Source organism: Lissotriton vulgaris, chromosome 5, assembly GCF_964263255.1.
Source record: "Lissotriton vulgaris chromosome 5, aLisVul1.2, whole genome shotgun sequence".
Taxonomy (NCBI): Eukaryota; Metazoa; Chordata; class Amphibia; order Caudata; family Salamandridae; genus Lissotriton; species Lissotriton vulgaris.
Window position 1 is genome coordinate 374370226 of NC_141693.1, and position 27781 is coordinate 374398006.

At 43.8% G+C, this 27781-nt stretch overlaps 1 protein-coding gene across 1 annotated transcript in view; it reads left to right on the forward strand.

Annotated features, from left to right (window-relative positions):
• Positions 1-27781, forward strand: part of CHD5 (chromodomain helicase DNA binding protein 5) — a 1029381-nt gene that overhangs the window by 758753 nt on the left and 242847 nt on the right. The window contains exon 30 of the mRNA XM_086921723.1: positions 4331-4475. Within this exon, the coding sequence (XP_086777849.1) occupies positions 4331-4475 (145 nt within the window). The remainder of the gene's footprint in view (positions 1-4330; positions 4476-27781) is intronic.

Consider the following 27781-nt stretch of genomic DNA (forward strand, 5'->3'; position numbering starts at 1 on the left):
GATGGAATGCTTGAAATAATCTCACCCACTGGTAATTACGGGGGGCCGCATCCCAGTCCATCATTATTTTCCACCCCATGCCACCTCAGTGTGGACCAAGCCATTCGCAAATCAGCCTTTACTCTGCTCCAGTGGGAACATTCTGGTGAAGCTGGGATTCTCATCTAAAATTTCTTCCATCAAAATCCCTAAAATCCCAGGTTGACTAGACCTTTTTGTCTGCTAAGAAGTGTAGAGTGAAGATTTCAAATTTCATAACTTTAAACAGCTTTGCAGATAATCAATCAAATCAAATCTGAAGAACCACTGACTACAGACTGAAATTTAAGAATTTATAACAAAGACAAAAATAACTGAACATACAGGCACCTCAGCAAAAGGTTCAGAAAGTAAACTGGCACTATTACAAACATAATCCTATGCAAGAGTCTCAGACAACTCAAAATGAACACCAATGTAAGTTCAAGAAGCATTAGACACACAATGACAGTCCCTGCTTGAAGTCTGGTCTGCATTTACAAAAAGGAAAAGAAAATGGTTAGTCTATCTCTACGCTTACTCTAAGGTGACATCCCTACTTAACATCCCTCCCAGGCAAGAGTAAGAGATGTCAGCAGTAAAGACTTCCTAAGAAGTACACTCACTTTCCATAGGCAAGTAGCGTAAACTACAGAGCTCGTTCTAAGATGCTCCTTCCTACAACCCTCTCCTGCGTGTCTCCCTTCAGTTTACTCTAAGTCTGCCTACATCCTACTCTACCAAGACTTTTTCTGCTCTCCACCCTCAGGGTACTGTCCCTAATACAAAATCCCAAATACAATAGACACGCCACCGTTACACCCCTTGAGGCAGGTATTAGCTTGTGGATTTTCTCTGTCTGGCTCCATCTTTGTCCAAAAACCGTTGCTGTGTCCTTGAGTCCCAGGCATCTTCTCCGCCAAATGTTACATATTCACATTCCAGTCGACTCCTTTCGCTCTCACTCCTACCAACCTAACTTCTAAACAATGGATCATTCTACAGTTAAGCCTCTACTGGCTTCTTCATGTCCCAGGCCTTTACACGTTTTAAATGCTTCTCTAATTCTATAACATAAACAACATATTCAAAATCATCATAAAAGCATTAATTCATTTTGATTCTAATCGTAAGCCCTTCTCATGTTAAAGCATTACTTTTGTCTCATTATATGCAACTCTTAATACGGCACGTTTATTCTAATGCAACGTTCTACACATGAAACAACACTTTTACGTTATACAAAACATTCTGGGAGGACCCAGCTTGGCAGATCGGGCTTGGAATTGATAGGGTGCCATGTTATTTTGAATTTTGTAGAGGTGCACCATAATCTCCAGTAGGCAGCACCCACATATTTAGAGGACCATGTAATGTGTGACTTTTAAATGTAGTATTAGGCAGAGGATCAGTGCAATATGTAGAGAAGTGTTCATAGTAGTTGCAGACTAACTTAAAGCTTTAACAAAGAATTCTTCTCTGTGAAATCTGAGTAACAAATGGATAGAGTATGAGAGGCAAAGGGCAGTACTTTGACAGAGAAAGTACGGTGCACCGGGTCAGCAACTCTTCACAGACAACAGCCACCATGAACTTCTCATGCTGCTACCATTCTCTTTTCTCTTTGGCCCTGCTACCCTACCCAGTCCCTTGTACACCCTCTCACTTGAATCACAGCCTGTTTTACTGCCTGGTCAGGATAGGCAGTGCTGGGTGGTGGGTAAGAAAACCTCGGAATATGTTGATGCTTCTTCTAGAGGAAGTGCACCTAAGCAATTCATGATGCAAAAAGATGATGAATAGCACACAGATGAGCAGGGAGAATGGTAGCTACAACCCTTCCTTGACTTGTGACTGCTTGCCACAGACTTTCCATGCCTGTGTGACTCCCACTCAGCTCTTATAAGTGCACCAGTGGTTGGTGCAGGTGGAGGCAGACCATTTTTTTAAAGGATGCCTGATGTTCCTGTTGGGTGGATCCATGGCATCTTAGGTGGGGGTATGCAGTCTCTGGCACTGGGCCTGTTTCAAGCTAATCAAAAGGCAGTGATTGCAGCTATCTCACTCTTTAACTCAAGTTTATGCATGTGTGCTGCCAAGCAGCATGCATGCCCCTGTCCCCTTGTCACCAATGAAAATTAGTGAAGCTGAGTGGTGGGGCATGGGGTAATAAATGTGCAATACATATATTATAACTAGGGTTCCCAGTTTTATGGTATTTATTTTAACTCTAGCTATCCACATTTTATTCTGTCCCAAGCAACCAAAGACGCTACAGCTAGTATTTTTTCACTTTTTTTTAAATAGGACATGCGCGCTTAGTTGTTATAGGTTTAGATAGATTTATGTAGATGGGTAAATGGGTTACTGCTTTTAACAAAGAGACCCTTTTGCGACTTGCAGTTAATAATTACAATCCTTCTAATAAAGCACAGTGAGCTCTGAAGGACCTTGTAACCCTCACTGTCTTATGTAACACATCGTACACATTGATTTACACACATGTGATAATGTATGATGTAAAGCGCTTGGACACCCCACATTGGGTTGAGTAGTGCTATAAAGGAAATAAAACAAAATTGTGGTATTTAATTTGTTATTTGTGTAAATACTGGGACAGACCAATGGGAAACAGTGTTTACAATGCTGTTGGTACCACGCAGGTAGGTAACAAAACGGTTGTTACAACGACCGCGTTGTTACCACGCGTGGCTTTACATCGCAAGACGTTTCTATGACTTGCGCTAGGTCCCGTGCAACACCAGGAAATGTGTTGGATTTAAAGTCCAACACATTCCCTACTGTTGCGCTAACTGGAGTAGAAATAGTAATTTATACTATTCCTAACTCCAGCGCTCCATCTAGCGCAAGTCATAGAAATGCCTTGCGATGTAAAGCCAAGCATGGTAACAATGCGGTCATTGTAATGACCGCGTTGTAACCAACCGCATGGTATTTCTTGCGGTGTAACGTCATACATTCCAGACCAACACATCTAACATTCCTGCAGTGGCATGCCTCTCTTAAGTACCTGTGAAGTGATAAGCTGTGTGTATTTGTTTTTCCTCAATTGGTTTTACGTGTGCATCTCCCACCCTCCCTCATAGCTCCCACTAAGTATACTTAAACAAAAAGAGACCCGATGGCCCCTTAACGTCGACCTTTGTTATGGGCTCAGATGAAATCCAATAAGCCCTCTCCCCGCCTGTGCTCGGACTGGCTCACCTTCTCCTCCCACATAGCAGCAAAGATAAACATATTTAACAGCATTTTCAGTTTCTATTCATCAATACAGACAAAGGAAAAATATTTTTCGGTCTGTATTTATTTGCAATAATATGTTAAAGTGGAAAACCAAGAACCTTAATTATACTACCATGGGCCTGATTCACAAAGGTAACTTACACTTTTGATTATGTTTGCACTTTTATGTAAGTTTACTACTTTTCGGTATTCACAAACACTGAGTGTAAGTCACTACTAAAAACAAAAAAACAGTACTACATCCAGTATTACCCAGGGCCAACCACTGGTTCTGCAACACTCACACATATAAAATAATGGACAGCATGTACTACCAATTAATTCTGAATAATAGAGGCATGAATTGTACTAGAGTAATATGAAAATAAATGTTATAATCTCCAAAGCCCCATGGCATTTCTCTGCCCTGGGAAGGCTTTCCATGGGTGTTTAGTCAGTATCCCCGTGCAACTCCCATGGATTTTGATGCAGCCCCAGATTTACTAGAACAGGTAATCCTGGGGATGCACAAAAATCTTACAACTTTCCAGCTGAGGCGCAACGAGGAGACATATCTCTATTTCTCCTTGTTTCTTCCTCTTTCTTTGTGTGCGGCAACCCCAACCTCACCTGCACGTTAGTGAATTCCATTTTTTTTATAACATTTATTTTATTGCTTCAGTATTTGTTCCAAGAATTATGAAATCAACTTTAGGATTGAAAGCTAGTTTAACAGTTGGTCCTGAATCTGCAGCACACATAAAAAGAGGGATATTCTTCCCAGGATTGTTTTTGTGCATGGACGTGCCCCTTCCTGCACAAAGCCAATCCTGCATGCAACACATGTACCCTTGCACCATGGTGCAAGGGTGCCTGCATTGGCTCTGAACTTCCAAAAGTGCACATAGGAAAGAACAAAAATGTGCCATATTGTGTTAAATATGGCTCATTCCTGTCCTTTCCCTGAGACGCAGTACAGCAAGTTGACTTGCTGCACTGCACTGCGTCACAAGCTCATAAATGAGTCCCTATATCATTATTGCTTATATGCCATTTATTTAATTTCCAGGGCCTACGTGTCTTTGTTTATGAGACATCTATGTGAACCTGGCGCGGATGGAGCAGAAACATTCGCAGATGGAGTTCCAAGGGAAGGTCTATCTCGGCAGCATGTGCTCACCAGGATTGGTGTAATGTCACTGGTTCGGAAGAAGGTGGGTGAGTAAAAGTTTACAAACAGTGTTTCAGGTATTCCAAGTTTATGTAGAATTCTGGTTTAGAAGATTCCCACAAAATTGTGAATGCAATTTTAATACATTACTCTATCGTAATATCTTTCTTTGCATCTCTTTACCTATTTGTAAGCAACATCGTTAAAGTGTAAATGCATCTTATTTAGTCAGCCACTTGTTTTCTTCAGAGTTTTCCCTTTCAGTTTTGTCCTCTTTCAAACAGATATCTTTTGTGGTTTTGAAGTGCCGTGTTCCAACAAACTTACATTAGAAATGTTTGTTCTCTTATGCAATAAACATCTGTTCCAGTTGATGCCAAATTTCACCTAAGAGTTTTTAAAGAACTAAACAATACCCAGACTGACAGAAATTGAAAGAAAATGTACAAGGGGAATAATACCAAAATGTGAAGATATTGTGGCAATTAATAGCAACCGAATCTAATCACATGGAGTGGGGAATTGAGGATCGGGAACAGATTGGGTGAAGTAGTTGACCAGTTGATATGATGGACCCCAACCTCCCCTGCAGGTTGGTGAATTCCATTTCTTTAGAACATTTTTCATTGCCAGTATTGGTTCCAAGAATTATGAAAGCAATTTTAAGATTGAAAGCTAGTTTAACAGTTGGACCTGATGGGATCCATTCCACCCTATTGTTGCCTCACTTATTATAGAGCACTGATGAACAAGTTACTTAACTTCGATAACATTCATACTGGTAGAGACTCTCTAATCGTAGATTACTCACATTTCCCAGACATCTCCATACTGGCACCGTTCTGCTCCGGAAAGGACATGTAGGGTCCATATAGGTACCACTCCCATGCGTTGATGTCAGTTGGTTTTGAGGCTGTCGGTGCCCTGAGACGCAAAACCTTTGACCATTTTGCAGTTTCCTAGACTTGAAATCCTAATTCACAGAGGATGAGAGTCGGTGAGTAATCTGCAGCTAAATAGAGTCTCTTCCAGAATGAACGTTACCAAAGGTAAGTAACTTGTCTATTTAATAGAGACTTCTAAACACTGATTTCTCAACTTTTGAATAGATACCAGAGCAGTACCGATTAGGAGGTGAGTCTGTGAATTGGCTCAGACCAAAATGTTTCTGTAGTCCTGATCAGGCACAATGCCCCTCTCGAAGAATCTGGCTGTCCAGATAGTAGTGTTTTGTGACTTATTCAGAGACACCCACATAGCTACCTGACAGTTTTCCAGAACATAAACTCTGCTTGCCAACACAGTGGTAGCATTTTGGCCTGGCAGACAGAGCCTGCAGGCCTTCTGGAGGCTGCTTTTTGGCCACTGCATAGCAGATCTTGATGCAGAGCATGTTTCAACAAGAGATGGTCTTCTTCTGGACAATTTTACCTTTTTCTGCCCCAGTGAAACTCATCCAGTGTCCTTTGGTGCAGTTGATGTAAAGGCTCAGCACTCATTTGGGGTCCAAGCGATGGAGTCTATGGTGTTCCTTAGAGGGGTGAGGCAGAGCATAGAATGCCAGCAGGGCAATGGTTTGGCCAACGTGGAATGGCATCACAACTTTAGGCAATATACCTCAGGGAATAAGGATGCAGGCGCCTGCAGAGCCAGCTTGTCTGGGAAAAAGATAGTATAGGGATCCTTCAGCTTGCTCACTTGCAGCACCGACGTTATGGGGACAAGGATCACCGTCTTGTGGTTTAGAAGTCACAAAGGACAGCTGTGAAGTGGCTTAAAGGAAGTACACGCAAAATATGTGAGGACTAAGTTAAGATCCCATTGTGACATTATAACAGGAGAGGGAGGAAACAAGTGTAGAAGACCTATCAAAAAATGCATCACAATTAGTGATTTTAAAAATTAGGGCTGGTCTCGCAACCGCAAAAAGGCCGAAAGAGCCAAAAGATATCCCATAACTGTGCCCAATGGAAAGCATTGCTGGGCGAGTGACAAACAGAACTTCAGATAACTTGAGCTGGAGGGGGTCATTCTTGCTTGTGCTGCACCAAACGGCAAATGAGGCACAATAATAGACAAATACAATTTTTGTTGAGGTACACCTGGCTGCCAAGATGACATCAACAACCTCCAGAGGAAGGTTGAAAAAGTTCAGCTGTCTCCACTCAATCTCCAAGCACAAAGGTGGAGATTGCGAAGGCCAGGTGCAGAACCCTGCCCCGCTGCTGCTCCGTCCCGGAGAGGCAACCTGATTGGAGGACAGATGCTCAAGCCCAAGATCTCTGGATACCATACCCTCAGTGCCCAATCCTGGTCCACTAGGTTGACTTGGGCCTGGTTCGTTCTGATCTCGGACCACAAGAGGTATCGGCGGTAAGGTGTACAGGAGTCCTGAATTCACCTCTAGACAGAATTCATCTCATAGTGAGAGATGGCTTTTCAACTCTAGGGTACAGAACTGCTGACATTGCGTGTTCTCTACAATGGCAAATAGATCGCACCAAGGTTCTCCTAGTTCTCGCAACCTTCGGATGTAACTGCCACTGATGATGCACTAGGCATCAACAGCTGAGCTTGTCCCCTATGGCATTCAAAGATTCTGCCTGGTGGTTTGCCACAAGGAAAAAACCTTGATGGTCCAGGCATAGTGACTCCGGCCAAAGAGTCCAGGGCACCACACCACCCTGCTTGTTGCAGTACCACATGACAGTGGTGCTGCCTGTAAGCACCTGTGCCTGTCTCCATTTGATGGACAGAAAGAAGACTTTCAATGCCATGTGGATGTCCCTTAGCTCCAGGAGGTTGATATGGAGCTGGGCCTCCGCCAAAGACCAAAGGCCTTTGATCGGCACCTCTCCCAGATGGCCCCCCCAATCCAGAAGGGTTGCATCAATCACCACTGTCAACTCACGGTGGGGCAGGGAGAGGGGTTTGGTGCTGGACCAATTGTGGACCAGTAACCACCACTGCAGATCTTTAGCTGATTCCTAGGAAATCTTTACGTGGTCAGAGAGGTTCCTTTAATGTTCGGCCCACTTAGACTTCAGATCCCAATTTAGAGCCCACATGCGCCATCAGGCATGCTCGACCAGCAGTATGCCACCATCAGGACTAGTAGCCTCAGAGTCAACCTCACAGACTTTGAAAGATCAGAATCCTAGCCTCAACATCCAGGACTCCCCTTACCGACGAAAAGGCACAAAACCAAACCATGTCCAGAATGGCTCCATTGAAGCGGAACATCTGAGAGTGAGTCAGATGTGACTTAGGCACATCGGCAGTGATCACCAAAGTTGCCAGATGTTTTTACTTTGTCTGGAGGAGGTTGAAGACCGCTTTGGACAAGAACACTTTCAACAGTAAGTCATTGAGGTAGGGGAAGACTGGAACCCCCTGACCTCTAAAGCTGTACTGCTACCACCACCATGGTTGTTATGTAGTGGTAATGAAGGGCAAGGTGTAGCACGTTCTGACTTTATGCCGATATTATGATATGCCAACTCAGCAAGAATTGTCCGATTCTGCCTCCAGCCGGGTGGCTGTGCTCCACTAAGGGCATGCTAAAGGGATTTGGCAGCTGGGACTGCCAGAAGTGGAGAAAGAGCAGCTGGGACTGCCAGAGGTGGGGAAAGAGCAGTGGCTGAGTGGTTCAATGATCCTGACTATGGAGGCAATGGACCGCTAAACTGCTGAGCACCATGCTGGGGCTGAATAGGCTAATAGGGTATCTCTGCTGAAGCTGTGAAAGGAATGGCGTGGCGGGGCAGATAAGCCCAAGGAGCATGATGTAGCCCTGTTCTCCTTGAATAGCTATAGAGCGGAATCTTCCTTGTCTCTATAAGGTGAATTCCATTAAAGGGCATGTCCATAAGGGACGATTGGACGCTGTCTGAAAAAACGGCTGTCCGCAGGCAGGCATGGCAGGGAATGGCAATGCTGGTGCCAATGGCTCCCTCGTGAAAATGGTGGTGTCCAAGTCACAATAAATTGTGACCTTGGCCTGATAGGCCTGTATGGCTTACGTTAGAACAGGTCTTCCAGGACACCTTGGAGGGCTTGAGCCACCAAATCATAAAGAGCAAGGAACTAGTGGCCCAGAAGACAGCTGCCATTCATGGACATGTGGGCCAAGTTGGTGGAAAAATTGAAGTAGTCAGAAAGGTATTTGGGTTCTTCTGCACCACCAAGCTTCAGAGGAAGGGTGCTGAGACAAAAAGGCAGTGTCATCTAGGACAGGGAGGTGGCATCTGGCAATTTGACAATTGACTGGGGGGGCCAGAGCAAGGTTTGGCCCAGGCCCCTAAGAGGGCATCTGTAAGTGCTCATTGAAGAGCTAGAAGTAAGCATGGGCGAATTTTGCGAATCTCGCGTTCGCGAATTTTGCGGATTTGCGAACTCGCAATCCGCAAAATCCGCGAATTCTCGCGAATTTGCGGATTTTTTTTTTGTGTGTTTGCGCGGGTTTCTGCCAGTTCGCGAGGGTTTTGTACAATTTCGCAAACGCGAACTTACCTGTCGGGTCGCAAGTTTTGCGAACTTGTTGTTTCTACGTGTCCAGCCTGTTTGGGACACTCTTCTTCATCACTGCCACTCTCTGTCACCACTGCCACTCTCTGACTACTCATGCCACCCTCTGGCCCACCCATGCCATGTTTCATCACAGCACCCTCTGGTTGTCCAGTGTACATTATTGTGGCAAAGCAAAGCACACCTTCCCTGCCTCAAGTGACCTGAATTAATTTGGGGCTGATTAATGTGTCACAGAATATTTTTTTAGCTGGCACCTGCTTCCTTAGTGCTTCCTGATTAGTGATCTTTTGCACTTGCTAAGTGCTTTCATTGTTGCAAAATTAGTTACAACACCTGCCCTGCCCCAACTGACAAACATGAATTAGGGGCTGATTAATGTGTCACTGGATTTGAACTTCCAGCCTGGCTCCTGCTTGTCTGCCTTAGCTGTAATTCAGGACCTTTGTGTAACTATTCTGAGGGTCAGAGCAGGGTCACATAATAGTTGCAAGTAGGCAACTGAACTCTGGAGGGGCCTCTCAGGAAGCACTACAGGAAATGGCTACTAATGATGAGCTTGAACTTTTGAACCTGGTAAGTAGTTTCAGTTTTGCTAAGATCGTATTTCTGCAATTTAGCGCTTATTCGCGGGGCGCGAAGTTGAACTGGGAAGCCGCGAACTCACGCGAACAGTGCGAGCAAGCCATAAAATCCGCTGCTCGCGGATTTGCGGATTTTGCGGGAAATTCGCGAATCTCGCGGATTGCAAATTTACCGAAAATCCGCAAAATCCGCGAGCGTAACGGATTTTCCGCCCATGCTTAGCTAGAAGGGCTCAGTAAATGTTTGCCACTTCTGGAACACTTCCGTCAACACATTGATTTTGTACTCAGAGCTGGAGGTCAAGAACTTCTTGTGACCTACACATGACAAGTGCATAAGATGGACTCTCGTCAGGGGCAGGGCCTAGGGGAGAGAGGAGGCTCGACTCATGGGAAGTGTCTAGGCCACTGGTGTCTTGGAGGCCATCATACCAATTTAAGTCAAATGTGGACCAGCTGCTTCAAAGCCGGTCCTGGTTTCACAGTGCAGATGGCAGCCCACTTCCACTTTTAAGAAGGGAGAGAGATCCCCTTGTAGGTGGGTTCAGTGAGTGACAGCACCAGCTTACAGGGGGATGTCTGGGGAGTCAATAGGCCTTCCACCCCCCATCCAGAGGGCTTCCTTCATGGGGCACACTGACAGTGTGCCACATTGTTGTGGCATCTATCAGTATTCATTCTGATGGCTTATTGCCTTCACACCAGAATCCATAATACAGCGCAGGTGCAGAGACAAAGACATTCCCTCATTTGCATTGGGCCATGCCCCCAAGGAAATAAGGGAACACCCTCTCAAAATAGCACTGTTGCCAGTGTTATCAGTATTACAGAAGGGGCTGCACAAGCGTCTGCAGCCCTTCTGTAATACCAAAGTGCCCTGGGGGAAGCACACAGTGGGCGCACGCGCTTGTTGCACGCCAGGACACATTGTGTAATACGGGCCCAGAACTCTTTTGTGTATCCACAGACCAACAGAGTACATTGTTATTTCATATCTCTTGTTCAGCTTTTGGAATCATTTAAGCCTATCAGATTATCTGGAACTTTTATGGGAATTTGCAACGAAACTGTCTTTTTCATGAAAGTCGGGTTTAAAATATGTTTGGATTTTATCCGTTGGTTAACTATAATTTGAAAAAGTGTGATTTCTGCTGCATGGAGTTAGAGTGCAAATGTCTTTTGCTACCTATTTCTATGTAGTTTATCACTCCTGTCAACCAATATGCTTCTTTCATGCACTCTATTAATGTCTTCATAGATAAATTCAATATTTCCAATTTCATTTTAATTTCTCTGTAGTTGTTTATTAATTTAATTGAGCAATTGTTATACTTCTACAGAGAAATCATTTTTTGTCAGTTAATTCACTCAATCTTTCTTTATTATCTGCCCAAAAAATACTTTAACTGGGTCGCCGGAATTATGCAACAATTGAAGACCATATTATACTGGAAGTGTAACAAAGAAATGTAAATTATGCAGCTTATAAAGCAATCAAGGGCAAATTATATGGCACATTCAACACCATTATTATCTGGCTAATACTACTTTTTTGGCACACATACAAAAACAGGGTTGGAATGGGATTCAAAATCGTCCCAGGCACGCTAAAAAAATGGCCCACATTTGCATATTGCCTTTCTTCAAAACACTGCTTTAGCAAAATGTTATTAAGAAAGGGGGGGGGGTTACAAAAAATGCACCAATTCGTTTACACTGGTGACTGAAAACAAGTGAGGCCACTTCTGCTCAGGCTCCCTGCCCCGCTAGGTATGCATACATTAATGGGCCTGCCCTGCGAGAGAAAGAAAGTGACACCTCTGCCTGTTGCTAAACGTGAGGTAATGAGCGCCCATCTGCCTCCAGAAAGGCCACTCAGACACCCCCTTGGCCGCTGGCTGTATCCGAACAAAAGCGACACTGCCCAAATCTGCCCCCAGACTGCTCCAAAAAGCAGCCCACAGTTGGAACTCGGCACTGGCCCCTCGGGCATTCTCCGAGTGCCCGTATTACCAATCCGATGCTGTACAAAATGGATGCCAATGCTATGGAACAGACTTAGGCTTTGTTAGACCTGGCTCCATTGGCATGGGTCTCCCCTGCATTTTATGTCTTTGCTTCCAGTGTTTTTGCTGTATGTTGGACTCCGCTTTGCTGGTCTAAATGCTTAGGGCACTTTGCCACTGCTGTTCAGTGCCGAAATGCAAGTGCTCCCTTTGTAAATTGTTGTTACGGAGTGGTGCTTCCATGATTGGCTATTTCATTTACTAGTACAGTGCACCGTGTGTGCCCAGGGCCTGTAAATCAAATGCTGCTACTGGGCTTTCAGCACTGATTGCGCCACCCACATAAGCAGCCTGCAAATGTAACTCTGGCCTGCCTTGCAGAGCCTGTGTGCAATCTGGTACTGCCATGTCAACTTGTCTTAAGCTAATTGGATATGCGTCATTAACATGAGACGCGTAGTGACAGAACGCGAGCTCTCAAATATCGGCGTTTCGGCATTTGTGGAGCGCAGCTATACGGGAGATCACTATTCAGGATTGGAGAGTCTTTTACCACCGGTAAGCAAGCAACACAATTTAATTTGCAGAGTTGGGTTATTCTGTAGCCCTGGGATCGGATTTCATGACGGTTGATATTTTCTCATCTTTTCAGACAAAGCTCGACAGTCAAGCACATTGATACACACTTTACGTCTGAGCTTCTTGCATTTTCGGTAAGCGTGAGTAATTAACCTTGTCGCAGACTTAGGTTTCTGTCAGATTTAATTTGTTTCGCTTTTTGAACGCTGGTATTTCTTGGTACAGATCATGTTTTGACATTTTAATCTTGGCAGCAATAGTGGCACAGGTATTTGGTGTTTACTTTGGCAGACTGGTTTTTCTTTTGAACATAAGTTTTGATGAGACTTTTACTAGATCAGTTACTGTCTCTATTTACTTAGGTTTCTACACACCCTGAGGGAAACACAAACTGAACGTGTTACCCCAGTATAATAGCAGGAGGTAGGATTTCTACTAGAGTTACATGATTCCACCTGATTTCGGCACCCCTCTGCAGGGGGGTCACATGCTATAAGATAGTAATCACGCGGCTCACAGACCTCGATATAGACAGTCTTTTCGTCTTCTCCACACTTCATTATTTCCGGCACTTGTTTTTGTGAAGTAAGCGTGCACCTTTCCTTTCACTTTCAAGCACTCTGGAGCTTCACTGTTTCTACAATACCGGGTTTCTCTCGCTTTAGAGTCTCTTATTCACATCTAGACTTAGTCTGGGGAGTAAGGTCTATCATTTATAACGCATGATAGTGGCTGTAAGCACAAATATTGTGTTGCATCTCGTTCACATGCCTTTCTTTTTTCTTTTGTGTTCCAGCCGGTGGCTACAAGGATAAAAGAATCAATTGCTGTAAAAATCATGCCCCCGAGGAGGGAAACAACCTTTCCAACGCAACTTTTACAACGCACTACCATTACAACAAAACTTTTACAACGCAACATCCATTACAACGCATGCCATTACAACGCAAGCATTACAACGCATGACACTACAATGCATACCACTACAACGCATAGTACCCTTACACTATCCAACACTTACCCTACTGTTGCACCCCCTGGAATTAGAATAGTAATTTTTACCCCTACACTATCCAACACGTACCCTACTGTTGCACCCCCTGGAGTTAGAATAGTAATTTGTACCCCTACACTATCCAATACTTACCATACATGCAATGTACTGGTATGCATTGTAATGGTATGCGTTGTAAAGGTGGTATGCGTTGTAATGGAATGCGTTGTAAAGGTAGTTTTAAAAAAATTGTTGTAATGGCATGCGTTGTAATGGAATGCGTTGTAATGGATGTTGCGTTGTAAAAAATGCGTTGTAAAAGTATGCGTTGTAACGTCATATATTCCCTGAGGAAGGGTCACACCAGAAATGCATTGGGCTTCCGCTAAATCATGTTATAATTTTGAACAATTGAAATTTAGCACATGAATTGTATTTGATTTATTTATATATGCATTGCATTCAGTTTGATTTTGCATGTAGAAACTAATATAGAGAAATTGAAGAATGGTAGTTTTATTCACAAAATGAAGTGATCAATTAGATGACTTCATTTTTGATCATGTGAAAAACGTATTTATTTGCCTATACTGTCATAGAATTAGGTAGAAGCCTTAAGGACGTTATAGCAGTGCGCTAAGTGAAAGGCACAGATTCTTCAGTGGCTTATCTTTACAAATTCTGTAACACAGGTCTCTAATCTGGACCTTAAGCATTCAGCATGCCGTATTGAATAAATTGTTTACTACAGTACATTTTAATAATACACTGGATTACCACAGGTGTGCAGGTTGGTACCCTAATTCTCTGTATTAAAGTGCACCTACTTGCCAGGCCCTCAACTTCCCTTTTCTTACATGTCAGTCACCCCTAAGGTAGGTCCAAGGTACCCCGGTGGACAGGATACCATGTATGTAAAAGGTAGGACGTGACCTGATATGTGTGAAATGTCCTGATAGTGAATTATTGCTAATTTCGTTTTTCACTATTACATGGTTACTTGTTCTCATAGGACATAATGGGGAGTTTGCTTATCACATCTTATAAACAGAACTACCCCTGGGAACAAGGTAGGAAAATAAAGTTTAGTATGCCTGAACTCAGAATGTTAAAATGCATCTTTTAGTGAGGGTGATTTTTACATTCTGTGTTTGAAAATGCCACTTTTAGAATATAGGTATTTTCTTGTTTAGCCATCCAGTGTGCCTCTGCTAGGTTTGTGTATTGCATTTCTGGCTTTTGGATGACAGGGGCTGGAGATGGGCAGTGGCTCCAGAGAGCCTGATGAGTCAGGGCTGGGCTGAATAGACCTGGGCTGCATTTAGAGTAGGGGGAGGAGATTTCCTTTCACCTGAATGGGACTGGTCTGCCAAGGACAATGCTGTCTCCACCTCCTGCCAGGAAGCTGCCCAAGAGAGGACAAAACCGGTGTTGACAGAGCACAGGGCTTCTCTGCCACAAGAGAACAAAGTATTTTGTGATATAAATATTGGGGCCCAGAACTTTAGATCATTTCTGGGAATCAAGAAGAACCTTAGGCAAGGAGAAGAGCCGGAGAAGCTGAGGAGGAATACTACTCCTGTGCTGTTTGCTGTCTGAAGTTCACCTGCAGTGGCTACTTACTGCCAAGGAAAGGAGAAAAGGACTTTGCTGTTTGCTGAGTCCCCTGCTTGAAAGAAGATCTCCAAAGGCTTGAATTGAGCTTGCCTCCTGTTCTGACGTCTCAGGGACACTAAGAGTTCATCACCAGCTCCCCTGAACTTCCTAGCTAGGAGTTCTGACCTGTAAAGAGGTGCCTGCTATTGTTTTGGACCTCTAGAGACTGTTTTCCATGGAGATCTGGAAAAGTAACGCAACTTCGAGAACTGAGACGCATCCACACCTGTTTCCAACGCATCGTCGAAGAAATTGTTGCGGCACCTGCCACGGCTTAAGAAATCGCCACAGACCACATTGAGTGCACCGATCTCCGAAGTCCGAGATCATCGTACCGAATTTGACGCAAGGCCTGCTGTGGGGCTGCAAGAGTTCACGCATCGTCCCGGATCGTCATATTGCATTGAGCCACCAAGTTTGTCGCATCGTTGGGGGACGCAGTGAGAAACCGACGCATCACCTCCCCACGCAGCAAGAAACCAATGCATCACCTCCTCTCAGGTAACGAACCGACGCATCACCTCCCTTGCTCCGCAGTAAGGAACCAACGCATCACCTACCCTGGAGCAAGGAACCAATTCATCACCTTCCCTGAGTGTAAGGAAGTGGCGAATCACCTTCCCTGCAGCTCGTTTTGTTTGTTTGCATGACGCATCCCAGGGACTTTGTGAGAAAAGTGTTGCATCTGCAATTTGCTTTGAACTATCTACCATCTGAAAGTCATATTTGTATTACTGTATTGGAGGATTTTTGTTGTTTGGTCTTGTTTTGGTTTAGATAAAGATTACTTACTTTTGTAAAGTGGTGTGGTGTCCATGTTCAGTGTTTTCACTGTATCACTGTATGTGTTCACAAATGCTTTTGTTACTTCACAAGTCCTCAGGATCGGTTGATGCACAAAGCAGTTCCACCTCTTGATCTACCACAGCCTGATTGCCGTTATGGCACAGGTCACTAGGAGGATCAAGTGAGGGAGGGAAAGGAAGGGAACAGCGAGGAGGGAGATCTGAAATGACAAAGCACAGAGATCACTAAATTGGTAACATCCCAGGAACCATATTACAGTGGTTATACTATTCCCTATTATAATACCTGTAAAGAAAAGAAATAACCTGGACCATATATAGTACTAGCAGTTTGGATTGTTGTACCCTCTGAATGCGTTGGATGAGGATGATATACTGCAGGGAATGAAGACAAGGAATTGACAAATGACCATTAACCACCATGCCGCAGAATTCCAGGGGTAGAATAATGTCCTGCAGGTCATACTACATACCCATTATCAGCAATGCCAACAAGGAAATCATGGTATTCCGCACCCAAGATGAGCTGATAACATATCCAACTGCTTGCAACTGTCTGAATCATTTACCAAGTCAAAAGAACGCAAATTATGTAGGCACAATAGTATTAGTACTTGAATGAGAATTCAGTGTCCACCAGGACTAAATGGTATCTGAGAGTACAGTAAGAACCGTCCTCTGCATGAACTCTGAGCCCAGAGTTCGCCAACAGAGGTCACCGTGCTAAGTGGCGGCCGACAATGCCGTCCGAAATCAGAAAACGTCCTCCGCACGAGCGCCTAGAGAGCAACTCATCCAACGGATGACACAAGAGCAAAGAACGGAGAGCGCAAAGTGGCGGCCAGATAATGCTGTCTGTAATTGATTAACGTCCTCCGCACGAGCACCTCGAGAGCAACTCATCCAACGGAGGACACAAGGACAAGGAACCAAGATGCTCAATGTGGCGGCCAAACAATGCCATCCGAGTTCAGGAAGCGTCCTCCGCACGAACGCCGGATCTGTGGGCTCACCAATGGAGGACATGCGTATCGGGAGAAAGAACAAAGGAGTGCCGCTGAGCAAAACGCCTCCTCCGAACAACGAAACTTCAGGAATCAGGAATCAGGATGCGGGCTTACCTCCAAGAACGGTAACCACGGAACAACACACAGCAACCAGGGTCCAGTAGGAAGAATATCCGATGCTCTTCCTGGTTGCTCACGTGCTTATATGGGTGGAACCTTCTTGTCACTGCAAGGCACCAGGCATCCTGGGAAACGTAGTTTGAGACCATCATTGAGCCTCTCATTGTACTGTGGCCTCATCATCATTGCGAGGTTGCGCTCGAGGTGATCACACATGACAGCTTTACACACTGCCTCTGAGATAAGCCTGTCTGCTCGTGCCAAGCTACCAAGGGGGTGAGCAGGTCTTATGTTAGAAGAGTATCTCCCTTACCCTGACTAGAAGCATGGGTCCCTATTTGGACAAAGGGACCTACCTCTGCCAACTAGAGACCCCCATTTCTAACATGCTTCATATGTAAAATGATATCCACGAACAACTCCTGATTGTACCCTGCCCAAAAATATAGGGATGCCTTTTTAATAGCTACTCCGAAGAGGAAAACAGTTTGCTTAAAATATGTACAGTGTTTCACTCAGAAGACTAAAATACAAGTCAAAATATACACACTTCTTGTGATGAAAATGAACCTCTTTCAAAAATGTTTCAAAATGCTGCCAGTTTTAGGCTTACCCAATGCTCCTGCAGTATGACCACTCGAATTGCCTTGCTCCACTAAGAAAAACTTCACAGAACAGATCTTTCTATTTACTATTTACATCTCTTACTAGGAGACATTTTAGAAATCGAGATTCCTTACAGTAAAAAGAGATACAGGAGCATATTTACTAATGTTTCATTCAACGCAGGACAACAAGCAAAGTTGCTGCGCTGCATTGCGTGATACGAAGAGAGCAGTGATGCGCCATGTCTACTAAGATGTGGCACTCTTCTGTCGCCTCCTAGCACTGGTGCACTGTGTGCTGCCTAGCTTCATCGTAGACACCCATGCACCATGCTGCAAGGATGCATGTGTTAAGGGCAGGACTGTTTTTGTGCAGGAAGAATTTGAACCCGCATAATATATCAAAATCTAAAGCTCTTGGAGATCTTTTACCACCCCAATATCTTATTGAGCTTCAGAAAGCTCTACTCTGGGTCCTACACTTATATGATTTAATAATAAGTGGTTATTTATCTTGGTTTTCTCTCGTGGCTTGCAAGTTTATTTTTCTTACTGATTTTCGTTATGCTTCACTGTTTGCTTAGTAGTTGCTATTGGAGGAGCATGCCCTATTTATGCCTGATTTCTCTCAGATTTTCTGTATAATGAGCACTTGATAATAATCCTATCCTTTCCCCATATGAAAGAATTCTGTTAATAAATGTCCTACTTTGTACCAATTTCTCCTGCACAAACAATACTGCTTGCCATTGTTCTAAGAGGGGACACTCAATGGGCTCATTGAAGACCAGGGCTGCAAATACAATATTTTAAACCATCCTTTGGGAATAGTAAGTATCACTAAGAGAGTAGGTACGTTGAGAACACTCTCTTGAGGGCTTTAGGGTCCCTGAGAATTTTGAGGGTCCCTAGATGCATGGGTGAAGTGAGGAAACCCACTTGGGTGGTCTTGAGGATCCCACTTCATTTGAAAGAAGGATTGAATGTGACACACACTCTCAGAGCAGATGGTAACACTGCTCCTCCAAGCCTGTGTGCTGCACACTCTGATGTGTAAACACATACTGAGTATAGGCCACAGGTCTTTCCTCTGTAACCTGAGGCTGCTTTGTTTGTGAAATGTGCTGTTGCTTCACTCAGGCTCATCCTCAAACCAGTGTTGCACACCACTTCACTAAATGCACTCCCAGGATACTATGAGCGTCCTCGAAAAACAAAGGGTCAATCAGTGCAAGGGAACCTATCTTTACTCGTGTTTTATGCATACTGATGAGATAGGTTTAGGTCAATGGATGATAGAATTAGTTATGTATTTGTGCTGTAGCCATGCCTAAGTGTATCTAGGCCTCACGGATTAGCAAATGAGAGGGAATCCTACAAACTCGTGTTGAGGTGTTCAAACATCTGGAAAAAAACATTCGCCATAAGCGACCTTATGAATTTAACATGGTCTTGGAGAATGTGGTGGAGGAGAGGAAGGTAATTTAAACGCCAAACAAGATATACTTTTATATTTCCTTGCTGCAATATGTTCTCATGAATGTACTATGGGGCATAATATCAGCAACTAGCGATATTAATCGCTAAAGAAGCTTCGCAACATTTTTTTATCGCCAAGCATCGCCGGATTTTATCGCAGAGATAACGTGCTCTTAGCAACGTTTATCTCCAATGCGATAAAATAACCGGCGATAGCGGCGAAATGCGTGAAAATCGCTGGAAAACCAGCAATATTCACGCGTCATCGCGAATAGAGTCTTAGCCAGAATATCCACCTCCCTTTGGATATAATGGCTAAGAACTGGTCTGAGCAGGCTTCCGTGTTTAGCGATATTCACGCTTAACGCACATTTTTTTATCGCTACCCCTGCCTTGCTAATAGGCGATAGCGACGTTAGCGACTGCTTTCAGCTGCTAACTGGTTGAGTACGCCCACTTTGCATGTCATTAGCGATAAATATCGCTGACATGCAAAGCGGGCCCCAAACCGCTCGCTATCACCTAAAAGCTGTCGTTAACTGATGTTAGCGACAGCTTGATAATAGGGCGATGAAATTATCCGAAAACAGCCGCAAAAGCAGGGATAATTTCATTTTGCCTGCCTTGATAATATCCTCCTATATATGGTTTCTAGGACAGGTTCGCTAGAGACAAACAAGTGATTTTCAGCACGCGATGTTTAAATAACACAGTCAGCCTCTAGATGGCAGCAAAGGACAATTCGTATCTACACGGAGCTTTATAATATAGTCGTTGAAAAAACATGTGTTTACTGAGCTTGTTAACATTTCATCGGGCAACTATGGTTGCCTGATGTAGAAAACTATTTTGCGATTGCTGATTCTCCGACTTGCAAAGATTTTTTAAATGTAGTGCTAGATTCTTAATTCATACAATTTCGTCAAATATTATAATTTTCATCTCTTAATCAACATACAACTTTCTATAGTTCAATACAATTAAATACGAAAACATATATTTTGTAATTACATTTTGCATGTTTTTTTTAAATGTTATATTTTTCATTATAATAATGACTGCCAATTTGTTCACCCATAGTTCTTATAAGAGCGGGCCTTTACGTGGACAAAATGTTGTGATTACTTGCTGTTAAACTGGCGATAAACCACCAGCGCCTTGCTGCGTTTGAAGTAATCCCGAAATGACTGGAGCAACCCCGGTAGTACTGAAGTTGCAGTTGTACCTGAATTGCAAGGCAGTTACATATAAATGTAAGAATGTTATCCCAGAACTGCTATAGATAAACACAGGTCCAAATCATATGACTCCAGTGTCCTGCCTTCTCACTCCTTGGGCAAATCCCTGGCAAGGCCGGGTTTTGCTTGTGTAGTAAACAAGGCCCTGCACCTATAAATCCCAATTCCTTCTCTTGCAATTTGCTCCACCCAACATTGCAAAGCTACACTTGCATGCCACTTTTCAGGTTGTAGATTTAATCTCTAATGAAGTTCCATTCTTACATTTTGATCGTGCAATGAGCTGGAGATATTTTGAGTGACCAAACGGACCCAATAATGAATGTTAACAAGAAATATTGGGGCTCATTTACAGGGGGATTGCCCCATGAAACGTCACTTTTTCGACGTTCCAGTGGCGCAAAGCCATGCACAAAAAGTACAGAGCAGCTTTAAGACACTTTGCATGGCTTATGGCCACTTTGTAAATATGGAAACCTTTCATGCACTCATCTGTGTGAAAGGGGCGTGCAATGGGTGTTGCTGTGGTGTTCCTCCGCCACACCCATTGCTTTTTGACGCTGCCCCATGATTACAAGGAAGTACAAATCTAAGACACCGCCAAAAACTAACGCCCTGCAAAAGCAGGTGTTAGATTGGCGCTCTGTAGAGAAATAGTTGTATTTCTGTTCGGTTTTGCTCATTCTGCAGCATACTTAGAAAGAGCAAATCGCCTTTAAAGATTTTTATGTGCAGGAAGGTGTCCCTTCCTGCACATATGCAATAATTTCCTGCAGTGCAAGCACCCTGCCTTGCAGGGATTCCCTGCATTGCAGGTACTCTTGCACTATGGTGCAAGGCTGCCTCTGTTGCAGGAAATCATCCCTGCAACGCAGGCACCCTCGCACTATGACGCAAGGGTGTCTGTGTTGTCGCTAGGCAGCTATTTTAACGCCATTGCAAGGGAAAACACAGGGGTGCCCCATATTCTTGTGAATACGGCGCTCCCCCGCATTTTTTAAATGACGCAGTGCAGCGCTGCAAAATCTGCCACTGTGTCATTTCCTTGTGACTATACCCCCATTGTGATTAAACAAATGTGTTACTAAATCTCTAGACCATCTCTATGTCGGGATCTAGTAATCTGGATATGGAGCTAAAAACGTGCTGTTAAGAAGATTGGTAGCGGTCTCTCTTGGAGCTAGTTTGTTTCTTTGATGTCTTCCAAGGTATTATATTGCTGTTTACTAACCAGTGCCCAACTTTGGAGCCTATTACGATGGCGGGCGAAACTTGTCCACCCGCCACCGTATAGGGAAACGGGACCGAACACCATAGGTGCGGCGGTCCCGCCATGGAAATTAGTATGCCACCGCCACGGTGGCATCCGGCATATATTGCATTTTAGCGGGCGGTGCTGTAAGCAGCACCTGCCACAATGCAATATATGCATGTCGTGCATTTGCATGCACAACGTGACAGGCACTGCGTGGTGCCTGGCACTCTGTACATGCAAATGGCCCAAGTGCTCCCCCAATCCCGCCCCCCCCCCCAAGCCCTAGGGACCCGCAAAGGACCCCCAAAAGTAAACTCTGCCTGGCTTTCCATAGCGGGGTCTTCGCCATGGAAAGCCCTACCCCACCACCCATCCTAATAAGGATGGCGGTGTCTTGCAGACACCGCCACCATATTGAAGACCTTTTCTGCCCGGTCGCCTGTCTGACCGGTGGAAAACCAGCGGACGGTCTTTCCGTCTGCCGGGGTCCCCACTGACATCATAATTTGGTGGGGGGGAAATGGTAGGCGGATCGCCACCGCCAGACGAGCGGTGACGATCCGCCCGCCATCCAAATAGACCCCTTTGTGTAAAGCTATTGCTTCTTAAAACTTACTCCTTCATGGATAGCTCTGGGAGCTTTGTAGATAATGAATATTGTGAATGTATATTTGCTACTGCTATATGCCCCTACAACTGTTGTTGTCTCATGTTATAAATGTTTAAAATCCAATAACTTGCAAGTCTGGGACAGCAAATTTTCTGCTTTTTGATTGGTGGAATAATATATTGCTCCCCTTTAATTACTTTAAAGAAATAATTGTCAAAATACAAATTTTCGTAAGTTACAGAAACGGGGAAGTAGCATTAGCCGGATAGCTTGATAATAGCTGTGAAAATCAGGAAGGGTCAATCCTCTTCTTTATATGGAAGCTGCAACTTCTTCAGAATTATTTGAGGTGCACTTTTTACCAAAGGAAACTCCCTATCAGTCCTTCCATCTGTTCAAACAAATTCTCACATAAGATACACAGAAGCATGGAGAACTGAAAAAAAAGCAAAGGAAGAAATTTCATTATAGCATCTCTACCTATTATGGATAGAGGTAAGCATTCTTGAATTATCCTGGTTAACAGAGGGAAGTTTAAGTTAGAGAGATCTTGATAGTTATCAGAGTCACTAATCCCTAAATAATTACTAGGTGTGATATCATAATTACAAAATAAGAAATCTGGGGGTGAAATGACCAATGAGTTAAATGAAAGAACATCACTTTTAGCCTTTTTAACGTTGTACCCTCCTACAGTACTTACTTTGTAAAAATAAAAGTGCCAGGGCCCTCATCAGGAGGCCACTGCAGCCAACACCACAGATTTGCTCCTGCTAGCGCTATTAATGACAGTACCAAACCAATTACTTACAATCACAGTCCTACATCTGTGACAATGAAGAGTATTACAGGCCCCCAAAGATATAAGAATGGCATGGGCAGCAGGCATTAGTGATTTTTAACCTGTGTTGAATTAGTAAACAACTGTTGTGCTCACCCTAAATCAGACAAACAGCGCCACCACCTGGCAGATTGTCATAAGTGCCGGTGCTGACAAATAAGTGTGGGTGCCGAGCACCGGAAACCACAGGCTCAAAGTAAGCACTGAATCCTGCCTTTAACTGAAACGTGGTTTGAATAGAATGCTTGCCCAGTGCACTGTATATCACCAGTTTAGCTACATAAATATTTGGTGAGTGGTGGCAATGGTTTTAATCATTGGCCTGGCTCTTACTGCAATTTAATAAATTGTAGAATCTGCAGTACCAAAATGGAGTCTGTCCATGTATTAAACCTCTTCTAGGAGTTGACAATTAATTTGCTAGGGGATTTTGCGATTCTCTCCGAATCACAATTAGGAAGGGGTATTACCTCCTAATTGTGATTTGGGATGGTGTTATGACCTTAGCTGCCACTTCAATCTACTGAAAAGGTACCAACACCCCAAAGGGAATGGTAGCTGATTAGCAAAGGGGAAGCCAGGACGGCTTTCCTTCTTGGAGCAGGTAGTTGTCCAGGAGACCTCTGCCTGCTCGCTCTCTGCCTTCCCAAATGGGAAAAACTTTTCTTTTAAAAGACCACCTGTTACTTTTATTTTATTTTATTTAATGAGTTTTACAAAGCGCTGGCTAGACCCGGAGGTATCAGAGCACTTTACATGAGGTTCCACTAAGTTACAAAATTATATCAGTTACATCAATTACAACATTGCATAAGTTACTATTAAAACATTCAAAGAGCGTAGGAGATGAGATAGCTGGAGCGTAGTAGGGTAAGGAGGTAGGGTGAAGGGGAAGGAGGGAGGTATGACAGCGAGACGAAGGATAGTCAGCCCCTGTGTAGGTGACGGCCTAGGGGGAAGTCCACTGCTCATCTCTTCTTTAGCTATCAGCTAGCTACACCGGGCCACGAACAAATGGCAAGGTCTTGGTTAAAAACATTTAAAGAACATAGGAAGGCGAGATAAATAGAGCATAGAAGGGTAGGGTAAAAGGGTAAGGGGAGATACGACGGCAAGACAAAAAAAGGTCTGCCCAAAGTCCGGCTGGGTAGGTGACTGCCGAGCGGGAAGTCCACAACTCATCTCCTCTTTAGCTAAGCAGGTAGCTCCACAGGGCATCTGTCAGCTAGCTTGGTCTCAACGGTCAAAGGAAGATCCCATAATTTATGTCATGATGGGAGAGCCAGGTGGGGAGGGTGGTGGGGGAGCACCCCTAGCCTTGCTGGTGTGCGCTCGATGAGCCAGTCCATGGAGTCCGGAGAGGAACGAGGGGCTTCTCTATTAGCTGCAGTCCGATGGAGCAGGAAAGGGTGGGTGGAGAAAGGGCTTCAAGAGTGGGGAATAGTAGGTAGGAGCCTAGGGCCAGATGTAGGTCGGTTGGTAACGGCCAAAATTCGGTATTTTCGGCCGTTACCGACCGGTATACATGATTTGGCATGTAGGGGCACAATTTTACAGAATCAGTAACTTTACCGATTCGGTAAATTTACCGATTCTGTAAAATACCGAATCGGTATTTTTACCGATTCGGTAAATCTCTGATGTAGGTGGGACTCTTCTGAGTCCCAAAGGCCCTACAAAATCGGTATTTTACCACACAATCCTATTGTGTGGTAAAATACCGATTTCAGGTGTGCATGCACATGTGTGCATGCACACCTAGCCATGTGACAGACAGACAAGCCCTTAGGGCATGTCTGTGTGCCACATGGCGCACATGCCTATTTGTGGGGTGCCAGAGGGTGTCAAAGTGACACCCCCTGCACCCTTGCAAAATTCGGTATTTACCGATTCTGTAAATACAGAATCGGTATTTCCCATTGATTCCTATGGGCTTTGAAGCCCATAGGAATCAATTTTACAGAATCGGTAAATACCGAATGTTACAGAATCTGTATTTCCACATCTGGAAATACCTACATGTCCACCACATTGATTTACCAATTTTCAATTACCGAATCGGTAAAATTCGGTAATTAAAATCGGTAAATCAATTTTACCTACAATGGGCCCCTAGTTGTTTAGACCGTTTGTGTGGTGGCCAAGTCAAGGTCAGGCACCCAGGTATTCTGGGATCCCTCGACCGCTGTCTCCTGGTGATTGGGGCTCGCACAGCCTCCATGTTTTAAGACTGCTGTTTGGGAATGTACCCCTCCATCCATGAATGTGCATTCATGGATGGAGGTATGGTTTCCCTTGCAGGCTCCATCCCTGTGTTGGTAGCCAACTGCATGACTTACAACTAGTGATCTTCATAATAAAAATTCACTTGACAGATCATTCTGTGACTCCTTCTGAATGGGGATTTTGAAATGCGACCTAATGTGTTTTTCCCATCATATATGTTGAAGAAAAAATCTGCATTTGTTTTGAGTTTATCAAATTTCAAAAGCTTGTGTGTAGGATCAATCGTTGTGAGGATCCCATTGGTCCTGCCATGCTTCTACTTAACTCTGCACATTTTTTTGATTGCGGGATAAGTGCCAACATCAGACTTACACCGTTGCATGTTCACTTGATACGTTCCTTGCAGCTTCTGCAAATGGGTCCAGTTTTAGACCTTCAAAGTCCAGTGGCCAAGCGCAAACTCAGAGCCAAGTAACCAACTTGAGCTAGGGAATCTGGTTGACTGAAACCCAAGAGTCACTTGCACATTACATGTTATGGGCACTGATCATTCCTGTGAGACATTGAGGATTATTTGTTTGCTAGTAAGCTCTGACGTTCTGTATCTTCGTTGATCGTGGATGGGCACACAAGAGAAATACTTTAATAAAATCACCGTAATATTCAGGTGCATATATATGTTTAAATGTAACTATAAAAACAAACACAACAGTGCCAATGAAAACCATTCATAGCAAAATATTAAAGGAAATCTCGACATTGTGACAATGTCTCAGAAAATTGTTGCATTGAATGATAGAACAAATATTTGTTGACCAACCTCTCCCTTCTGGCCCCTAGTTTAGCTGTCTTAGCACAAACAATGCTGGTCTCAGTTTCTTGAGATGGACTCTAACCTGCATACCTTAGCTGAACAACACACCTCCTTTTCTGTTCTTCGAGAAGGTCGCCCTCTGTCTCTCTGTCTTAGTTGGTATTCCCGAGCAAGCGTATGAGCTCTTAGGAGCCAATGGCCTTCACTAGGGATGTCTCCAGCTCAGCTCACACAAACCAATCTCCTAGGAAGCAAAGCTAGAGAATCCTCTCTGCCTAACACTTGTCTGTACTAGGCTTAAATACACTTTTCTGCCTCAGCAGCATCAACCCGAGAGAAGACATATCGGATCTTGGAACTGCAACTTTAAATTTTACTAGGAACCCCAGTGAAGTTTCCACACCCGTGGGGTTTACCTCAAAATGTGATTCCCTTGATTCAGAACTGCCTGAAAATACCTGCTCCCAGGTTTCAGGAGATTGGCGATCTAGGTGCATCTCTTGGAGAGCCATTACAATGGGATGAAGGCAATCTTGTAGAGAATAGGAAACTGTAAGGGGTTCTGAGCTATGGGGGCTGCCTATGCTCCAATGGAATCCTGATTAATTGTTGGACATAATGATAGAGCAGGTAATGACAGACATGCTGGGATCTTTGGCAGAAGGATGAGCTGGGCTTATGAAAAGGGCATACAGACAACTACAGAGACATTATCGGGGAGCATTGGGGATGGAGGGTCTATAAAGTGGTCATAAAATCTCCTGAAATCTGCAATCAGATATTTCAGGCGCAATAAGACAAAAACAGTTGTTTGAATAACTATGTAAAAGCTCGTTTTTATTGTATATGTGCTCTTGAGGAAGAAGAATACAGAAGAAGCATACGGAGGGCCAGAGGTATATGAAGTATACAGACGCCTGAGGCTATAAATTATTTATTGAAATGCATTTTAAAAATGCAAAATTCTACACTATCTTGCATTATCTTGCCCTTCTCACCACACTGAGAGCCTTTAAAAAAATGTTTAGGGGCAATGAAAACCCAAGCCAACTGTATATCTGCAGGTTCCCAAATTAGCCGTGAATCTCTCCTAATTAAATCAATTCCTCAGTGCTTTACAGAGACCTGTGGACCAAAGTTTGCACGATTCACCTAGGAATAGGCAAAATATATGTGATTCTCAGAGGTTCAATGCTCTCGGCATTGCGGGGGCGTGGAGCGCATTCCTTTGAAGTGTGAAGCAGGGGGCGGGGGAGCAGATCCCTTTGAAGTGAAGCTCTCGGCATTGCTGTGGCGGGTCTGATGCAATTATGCAAGGCAGGCGGCTGGGGAGCAAATGGCAAGCCCGTGCACGGGAACATGCACTCAGCACCATCCGCCTGGTTTAGCTTTCGTGGATCCAACTCTATAAGTCTCGACATCTGCAATGCGCAAGCGCATTGGCAGAGGTCGAGAACTAAAAAGTGTTATGAGTTAGACATCCCTGTCAGAGGTTAATTGTGGTTGCATGTAGTCAAGTCAAGTCAAGTCAGAGAATTTATATAGCGCACTACATACCCAGAGGGTTTCAAGGGATCACTGAAATAATATCGACTGACAAAATATCGACTTGCCAAAATATCGTGGACAAAATATCGACAGTCAAAATATCGAGTTTGTATCTACAAACAGGTAAGTACAAAAATATCGAGTACAAAATATCGTTAACAAAAATATAGATGTAAAAAATATCGACTTTATTAAAAACAGTGTTAAATTAAATTAATATTAAATTGTAATTACTAAAATATACTTAAAACGACTTAAATTAAATTATAATAATAAAATAATAAATGAAAATAATAAAAATAATTTTTTAAAATCTTATTTGTTGACCCTGAACCCTAAAAATACCCCTTTACCCAAAAACCCAAAACTGACCCTGAACCCTAAAAATACCCCTTTACCCAAAAACCCAAAACTGACCCTGAACCCTAAAAATACCCCTTTACCCAAAAACCCA